The sequence below is a fragment of the Otolemur garnettii genome, unplaced genomic scaffold (genome assembly GCF_000181295.1).
Source record: "Otolemur garnettii isolate 467f Iridium unplaced genomic scaffold, OtoGar3 scaffold00032, whole genome shotgun sequence".
Taxonomy (NCBI): Eukaryota; Metazoa; Chordata; class Mammalia; order Primates; family Galagidae; genus Otolemur; species Otolemur garnettii.
In genome coordinates this window covers 1731220-1738711 of record NW_003852427.1, presented here as the reverse complement: position 1 = coordinate 1738711, position 7492 = coordinate 1731220, and the positions used below count along the sequence as shown (strand labels likewise).

Here is a 7492-nt window from a genome sequence, read left to right as displayed (position 1 = left end):
GGGGGTGTCTAGAGGCCTTTGGGTGGGGGAGGGAGAAGCCAGCAGTGGCCAGAAGAGCAGCATGGGCATGGCTAATGGCCCCACCCTCTTACCCTTGCTACTGGGCCTCCCACCCTGTGGCACCAGCTCCATGGCCTATCAGGCACAGGTGCATCCCCCCAGCCTCAGGGGCTTTACCTTGGCATCTGGCCAGGACTGAAGAGAGTCACACGTCTTAGTGTGAAGTGTGTGACTTTTTTCCCCTGGCAGCTTTTAGGCTGATTTTTATACCTGATGTTCCAAAGCTTCCTCACACAGCATGTGTGTTGGAGCCTACCTGGTTCTCAGTCACCACTCCCTCTGATCCTGTTTTCCTTTGCCCTCTGGGACCATGTCCTCGGTGGGCCCACCTGCTTCTCAGCCTCTCTACTTGAACTTCAACAATTAAGTTGTCCCAGCCAGGACATGCCTCATGGCTCATGCCTGTAATCCTAGCACTCTGGGAGGCCCAGGGGGGTGGATTGCTTGAGCTCACGAGTTTGAGACCAGCCTGAGCAAAAAAAAAAGTGAGACACCCCCTACCCTCAATCTCTACTAAAAATAGAAAAACTGAGGCCAAGAGTTATCTCTTGAGCCCAAGAGTTTGAGGTTGCTGTGAGCTATGACACTATGGCACTCTACCCAGGGTGACAGCTTGAGACTGTCTCAAAAAAAAGAACTGTCCCACAATCACCTGTTTCTATCTCTTGAGACTCTCAGATGTACAGACTGCTCCATGAGCTGTGCTGTCCCTCTTCCATCTGGGGTGTGGGCTCCTTGTGCTGCTGGGTTCCTGCACTGGGTCCCTCTGTTTCTGCTCTGTTGTGAGTTTCCCCACTTGGGTGTGGGCCTGGCTGAGTGTCTGGCTCTGGAGTAGGAGAATCACATGGCTCCAGTGAGATCTGTCATTGGCCCTGTCACTGTGTCCCTCTGGGCTGAACCTGGGGAGGCCATCAAGGACTTCAGGGCCATGAGGCCTTCCTTGCAGTTTTTCTCACAAATGAGGACTGAAGCCTTAGCCTGGGGTGGGCATGAAGGTCACAGGGAACAGAATCCATTGAGGTATAGGCACTGTGCCAGGCCTATAGGAGACCTTCCTACAGCAAGTAGAACCCCCCCTCCCAAGTAGGAGTAGTAGCTAGACCCCACCCACAGAGGGGACAGCAAGGCCACAAGAAAGGGCAAAAACAGCATCCGGCAGGATGAGGGCTGCCTCTGGGGATTATTTGGGAGGGAGGACTGATGGAGGACAAGCCATGTGTGGCTTAGCAGTGTCCCCTTCTATCCCCAGGGAAACCTATTTGACTTCCTACGTTTGACAGAATGGCGTGGCCCCCGTGTGCTCTACTTTGGAGACCACCTCTATAGTGACCTGGCGGTGAGAGACAGCGTAGGGCAGGGCTGCAAGGGGAGGGCAGCTCCCAGCTGATGCTGAGGCTCTCCACTTCATCCATCAGGATCTTATGCTGCGGCACGGCTGGCGCACAGGTGCCATCATCCCTGAGCTGGAGCGTGAGATTCGCATTATCAACACGGAGCAGTACATGCACTCACTGACATGGCAGCAGGCACTCACAGGGCTACTGGAGCGCATGCAGGTGCACGGTGGTGGCCAGGAGGCTGGTGGGAGGGCCAGGGCTGCAGGCTCCTGGTTGTGTGGGCCCAATGCATACTGTTTGATCACCAGACCTATCAGGATGCAGAGTCGAGGCAGGTGCTGGCTGCCTGGATGAAGGAACGGCAGGAACTGAGGTAAGCAAAGGACCTGGGCAGAAGTCCCCTTCCAAGCCCCTCTTGGTCTATCCCTTAAGCACCTATGTCTTCCTCCCCAGGTGCATCACCAAGGCCCTATTCAACGCACAGTTTGGGAGCATTTTCCGCACCTTCCACAACCCCACCTACTTCTCGAGGCGTCTCGTGCGCTTCTCTGATCTCTACATGGCCTCCCTAAGCTGCCTGCTCAACTACCGTGTGGACTTTACCTTCTACCCACGCCGCACACCCCTGCAACACGAGGCACCTCTCTGGATGGACCAGCTATGCACTGGCTGCATGAAGACACCCTTCCTTGGTGACATGGCCCACATCCGCTAAGGGCACCTTTATTGTTGGGGACAGGTCCCCCCTCCCACCCTTCTTGCCCCATCATCCAGTCTAGGCATCTGTTCAGACAAGCAATAAAAGTGATCTCCTTCCTGCACATCTGCACACGTCTCTGCTTCAGCACCAGACTCATCACTTGACCGTGAGGATCCTCTGGGTGTCGGGGAAGTCCTCCTCTAGGAGAGCATCCTGGGGGAGGAGGGCCATTCATGGTGGGCCCAGCCAGGACCTGGGCCCATTCCACAGCCCCCACAACCCCACACTCACATCAAAGGGCTCACAAAAGGCATCATGGCTGCCAAAGATGGGGTTGGGGACAGAGACCAGGGTTGGGCTGGTCCCTTCTTGCCATGGAGCAAAATCATCATCAGCATCATCTTCCACCTGGGGCCAAAGGAGTGAGTGGTGAACAACCTCAAGCAAGATCAAAAGACCCCACTGGTGATGGCTTTCAACAAAACACTACCTGGAAGGTGGAGAAGCCAAAGCCTGTGGGTTTGCCACGGATACGGAGGTAGAGGGCTGCAGCCACCAGGCTGAGCAGTGCTGCAACAGCTACCACAGCCCCCACACCTGCCACCACAGGCCGGGCCTCAGGTGCCAGCACTGCCCGCTAGAAATAAGGAGAGTGTCAAGGATCTGACCAGAGGTATCCCTCTCTCTCATTCCCAACTCATAGCAGGGGAGGTGCCAGAAGGGCTCTGCTTCCCACTCCTCTGACTCACAGGCTGTAAAGGTGCCAGGAGAGGTCTGGCCAGAGTATGGATGATGCCATTAAAGGCCATGATGTCCCACACGATGACACGGCTAACCACAACTGCCCCTGGGGCCTGCAGGGAGGCCACAGTCAGGCCTAGCATTGAATAAGGGTCAGAGTCAATGGGGAAGGGGCAAGGGCCAGACTCACCACAGGGGCCCAAGAACTGTTTTCAAAGCCTATATCCCTGATGGCGAGGCTGAGGCCTGAATGGGCAGGAAGTAACTTCCCCTGGCTGGCATTGGCACTTAGGAAGGTGGTGTTGGAAGCATGTAGCTCCAGATCTGGGCCACTCAGCGTCTGTGGGCAGAGCAAGACCTATCAGCCTGAGCCACCCAGGGGGAACAGACTAGGGCTCCGCTCTTCCTGCACCCCTGCTAGTTACCATGTTGTCCATAAAACCTTCATTGACAGGGACAAAGAGAGTCTTGTAGGTGAGTTCATCATCCAGGAAATCCAGGAAGTCAAGACCCTGCTGGGTGGCATTGGCATATCCCAGCAGCAACTGGGAAGGTGCCGAGATAGGGCTATGAGCAGGCTCTCTCCTAGAGATCTTGGCTGGGCTACACACCCCCACCCTGAAACTTGGCCACCACATACCCCATAGAAGGTGGAAAAGTTGGCAGTAGCAGCCAAGACATCAAGGAGCTTCCCATTGCACACACTAATCCCATCACCCACAAAGCCATCTCGACATTGGCAGGCCACATCTATAGGAAAGGCTGGTCAGTGGCTGGGCAGACTAGGGGGTGGGAGGGGAGGAGCAGAGCCAGGGAAACGGGCCTTGGGGTTGACACACCTTGCACACGGAAGCAGTAAGCATCCCATTGCTCTGAGTGGTTCTTGCGGGTACCCAGGCTGACTATGCCCACCTGACCATGACCACAGTCTGCCGCAGGGAAAACGACAGGGTGGGCAGCAGTGCCATTGGCAAGCCAGCCCACAAGGCATAGGTGGAAGCCCAGCTGTAGGGGCAAGAAGGGATGCTGAGACTCAATGTCCAAATTAAGGGGCACCCCCAGGCTTAGCTCTAACTCCTGGGTTCCACATACCTGCTGGGCAGCAGAGAGTTGAGGGAGTGACGCAAGAACAGCACCCTGGGACCCACATGCTGCCTCTGCCTCTGAGAAGTTCAGGCCATAGGGGCCACTGGTGGCCTGGAGATGGAAGACACCAGCCTGTTTCTCTGCAGAAAGGAGGGGTACATGGTTAGCTGGCTGGCACCAGGGATGAAGCAGAGGCACTAGAAGTAGGCAAGGATGCATACCTTGGAAATGAAGGTCAGTGCACATAGCGTCCACATGGCAGGGTGGTGGCTGGCCCAAACAACGGTCCACAGGTGGCTCCAGGGCCTCCAGACACTGTATTCCATCACCCACATAGCCTTCATGGCACTCACAGCGCCGTGTATTCTGTGGGTGGGGAGAGCAGTGGGGACTTTCAGAGACCAGGGAGGTAATCTGTGGGGCCTCCCCACCCTGGCTGCTGGGCTCCCCCACCTGCTCACCGGGCCAGTGTTTAGGCAGTCGGCATGCTCGCTGCAGCCCCCACGGTGGCCATCTGCACAGGGGTTTCTAGCCTGGCAGCTCCAGCCATCACCCTCATAGTTGGGAAGGCAGGTACAGGTGACCACTGTGCCTGCCTGGCTGCAGTTGGCATGCTTGCTGCAGCCACCATGCCCATCCTGGCACAGGTCTGCCACTGAAGGCAGGAAGGGAGTGGTTATACCCAGTGGCTGCAGGGGAATGGGAACATCCTGCCTTCATGTCCCCACCCATCTCTTACCTGTGCACAAATGGCCATCTCCTTCATAGCCCAGGCCGCACTCACAGCTGTTGCCCTCACGGCACATGGCCTGGGGTGCGCAGGGTGGGGTACACACAGACTGCAGCTCTGTCCCCCAAGGCCCATTACCAAGTTAGAAGCTGCCTTCCTGGCCTCCACCTGTCCTATCCACCCTCTCTGCCTTCACCTGAGGGAAGCTGGGGCATGCAATGACGTGTGCAAGTGTACACAGTGTGCCAGGCAGTGGGACACAAGCATAAGTGCTACTCACCCAGCTGCACCTCACAGAGGGGCCCAGTCCAGCCTTCATCACAGAAGCAGGAGCCAGAGCCCCCAAGGCCCTCATCACAGTGGCCATGTGAAGTGCAGCGGCAGGCTAGACGGAGGGACAGCAGAAGGACAGAGTTAGTTAGCACACAGGGCCGAGGGAATGGGGGACGGGGGCAGGTAGAGACAGCCCACCTTGGCAGCTGGGTCCAAAGGCACCTGGAGCACAGAGTTCACAGGCTGTCCCAGCAAAACCTGAACGGCACCTACACAGCCCACTGCCACTCATGCCATCCAGGCACACACCGTGGTTACTACAGGGGCTGCTGGGGCCACCAGGGCAAGCTACGGAGAGGGTGGGAGAAGTTAGGTGGAGCAGAGGCTCTCACCAAGACTCCCACACATATACCCCTAAGCCTAGCCCTACCATCTGGCCCCCACCCCTGTCTCCCCACTGCTAGGAACCCTCCAGGCCCGTGTCCTGGAGAATATCCAGACACCCTCAACACTCCCCATCAGGCTGTACCATCTACATTCCCTTCACACCTCTTCCAGCATTCCTTCCAGTAAAATCTCACTGTCCAGACCTCCCCAGCCCTAGAGCTACCTAACACTCAGGGACAATAGCCATCTCCATGCTCTCTGCTATCTTGGGGGCCAGAGGAGCTAGTTAGCAGTGTCTGCAACCTCAGGAGGCTCACCTTGGCACTCACTGCCATAGTGACCAGGGCAGCAGCTGGGCTTCCAGGTAGTGGTGACGCAGTTGCGGTGGCAGCCCATGCCCCGGCTTTGAGGTTGGCCCCAGAGGCTAGGCTGGCCCCAGACTCTACGTAGTGCCAAAGAACGCAGTGGAGGAGACATCCAGAACCTTGTGTAGCGCCAGCAGGCCTCAGGGCTGCCCTGGGCCAAGAGGAGTCCATCCACAGACAGTTTGAGTTTGCTGGTTCCTAGGCCCTGCCCTGCCCAGTGCCCTACTCAGCCCCTGGCCCCTACCTGCTCCTGTGAGCCCTCAGGACAGGGTGGCTCCAGCCCACAGATGCTGCAGATCTTCTGGAAAGGATGGAGGCCAACACAGCAAATTCAAGTGAACAGACACCACAAGTGATGTCTCATGGGTCAAGTGGGCTCCTACCCATCCACCTCTGGCCTCCCTCACCAGTTGCAGTGGCCGGGTCTCAAAACGGTCACAGCGAGCACCAAGGCCAGGTGGCTCCAGAAGCTGGTCAATGCCATAGGCCAGGCCACCCTCAAATGGCAAGTGCCGCTGCACAATGTGGGCATCATCCTCACCCACTGTGAGCTCACCCTGCAGGGGGAAGATGTAGGATCCATGAGGGCACAAGTATCTGCAACCTGCCCCTGCCAAGGCCCCTGCTTCTCTTTCCCTCATCAAAACCCTTTCCCAAGACTCACTGGCCGGGTGCGGCTGCAAGAGAAGGAGATGGGGGTTCCATGCATGGTTCGGAGTGGACCCAGGTTGGGCAGGTCAGATGCCAAGGCCTGAGCAGATGGAGCCATGGTTGGAGCCGAAGAGGCAGGATGAGCCACAGACAATGAGGACCAAGGTCTGGGGATGCACTTACCTCAATATTGCGGATCATATGGCCCCGCAGAATGGCTGCTAGCTTGTCACGGTGGTCCTCATGGTATAGCCAGGCCTGGCGATCAGGAGGCAAGGCTCTCAGCGCCGAGTCTGTGGGCCACAGCATTGTGAAGGGCTTATGGGATACATCTCGAAGCAGGGGCAAGAGTCCAGCCACCTGGTGTAGGAGAGCAAAGATGGGGCAGTCACAGCCCAGTCAGAGACTAGCGATCAGAGGTAAGGGTGGGAGGCCTCCATCCATATTCCTACGGTCACAGGTACACATCCCACAGCAGGGCTGAAGAGGGATGGGCACTCGAGGGATGGGCGCACATATATGGGCACACTTGCAGGGATAACATACACCTCAGCTGTGCACACCGTTGTTAGGTATGCAGGCACATACCGGCACATGCCTATGTGCTCACACTGGGATGCTCATGTACACAGACATAATCTGTGCATATGCACACTGACAGGTCAACACATGGGAGCATTACCGACAAGAGGCTGCTGAAGATCTTGTAACCAAAGCTCTCAGCAGCTGCAGTGACGTTCCTCTGGGAAAAGATTCTTGTGAACAGCGAGGTCAGGAGGGAAGGGAAGCTCCAGGCATCCACCCCTCTGCCCTCCAGCTCCCAAGCCTATATATCCAGATCATACCCGCAACACTGGGGTAGCATCAGGCTCCCAGTGTAGCGCTTCAGGTGGCAGCAGAACATGGTCAATGAAGTGCAGGACACCATTTACTGCTTCATGGTCACTGCTCACCACACGGGCGAAGTCATTGAGATAGATGCTGCCCTAGGAGCGAGGCGTGGGGGGTGGAGCCTGGGGTTGAATGAAGCTGATTGTTGGGGTGTTCCGAAGGTGGAGGAGGGGGCTGAGGTGGGGGTGAAGCCTGGCTTGGAGGAATCTTGGAGCACCCAGTCTCAGATTCAGGACTGAGGCAGAAGGTGGGCAGGATCCCAAGCAGAGTT

General features: G+C 57.0%; 2 protein-coding genes across 3 annotated transcripts in view; one reads left to right on the top strand and one right to left on the bottom strand.

Moving 5' to 3' along the window:
• NT5DC2 (5'-nucleotidase domain containing 2) overlaps positions 1–2218 on the top strand; it is an 8588-nt gene extending 6370 nt beyond the window's left edge. Inside the window, exons 11-14 of the mRNA XM_003789376.3 lie at positions 1310–1396; positions 1476–1616; positions 1706–1770; positions 1851–2218. Of these exons, the coding sequence (XP_003789424.1) occupies positions 1310–1396; positions 1476–1616; positions 1706–1770; positions 1851–2112 (555 nt within the window). The 3' untranslated portion in view covers positions 2113–2218. The remainder of the gene's footprint in view (positions 1–1309; positions 1397–1475; positions 1617–1705; positions 1771–1850) is intronic.
• The window catches only part of STAB1 (stabilin 1), a 28368-nt gene continuing 22962 nt past the window's right edge, over positions 2087–7492 (bottom strand). For both annotated transcript variants that reach the window (XM_023512977.1, XM_012804952.2), the window contains exons 49-69: positions 7176–7316; positions 7013–7072; positions 6514–6690; positions 6344–6430; positions 6087–6236; positions 5924–5980; positions 5632–5830; positions 5126–5275; positions 4935–5039; positions 4664–4771; positions 4386–4579; positions 4146–4290; positions 3931–4064; positions 3678–3843; positions 3479–3588; positions 3264–3383; positions 3029–3178; positions 2847–2951; positions 2588–2734; positions 2389–2505; positions 2087–2310 (exon numbers count right to left, since the gene is read on the bottom strand). In XM_023512977.1, the coding sequence (XP_023368745.1) occupies positions 2254–2310; positions 2389–2505; positions 2588–2734; positions 2847–2951; positions 3029–3178; positions 3264–3383; positions 3479–3588; positions 3678–3843; positions 3931–4064; positions 4146–4290; positions 4386–4579; positions 4664–4771; positions 4935–5039; positions 5126–5275; positions 5632–5830; positions 5924–5980; positions 6087–6236; positions 6344–6430; positions 6514–6690; positions 7013–7072; positions 7176–7316 (2679 nt within the window). In that variant the 3' untranslated portion in view covers positions 2087–2253. The remainder of the gene's footprint in view (positions 2311–2388; positions 2506–2587; positions 2735–2846; positions 2952–3028; positions 3179–3263; positions 3384–3478; positions 3589–3677; positions 3844–3930; positions 4065–4145; positions 4291–4385; positions 4580–4663; positions 4772–4934; positions 5040–5125; positions 5276–5631; positions 5831–5923; positions 5981–6086; positions 6237–6343; positions 6431–6513; positions 6691–7012; positions 7073–7175; positions 7317–7492) is intronic.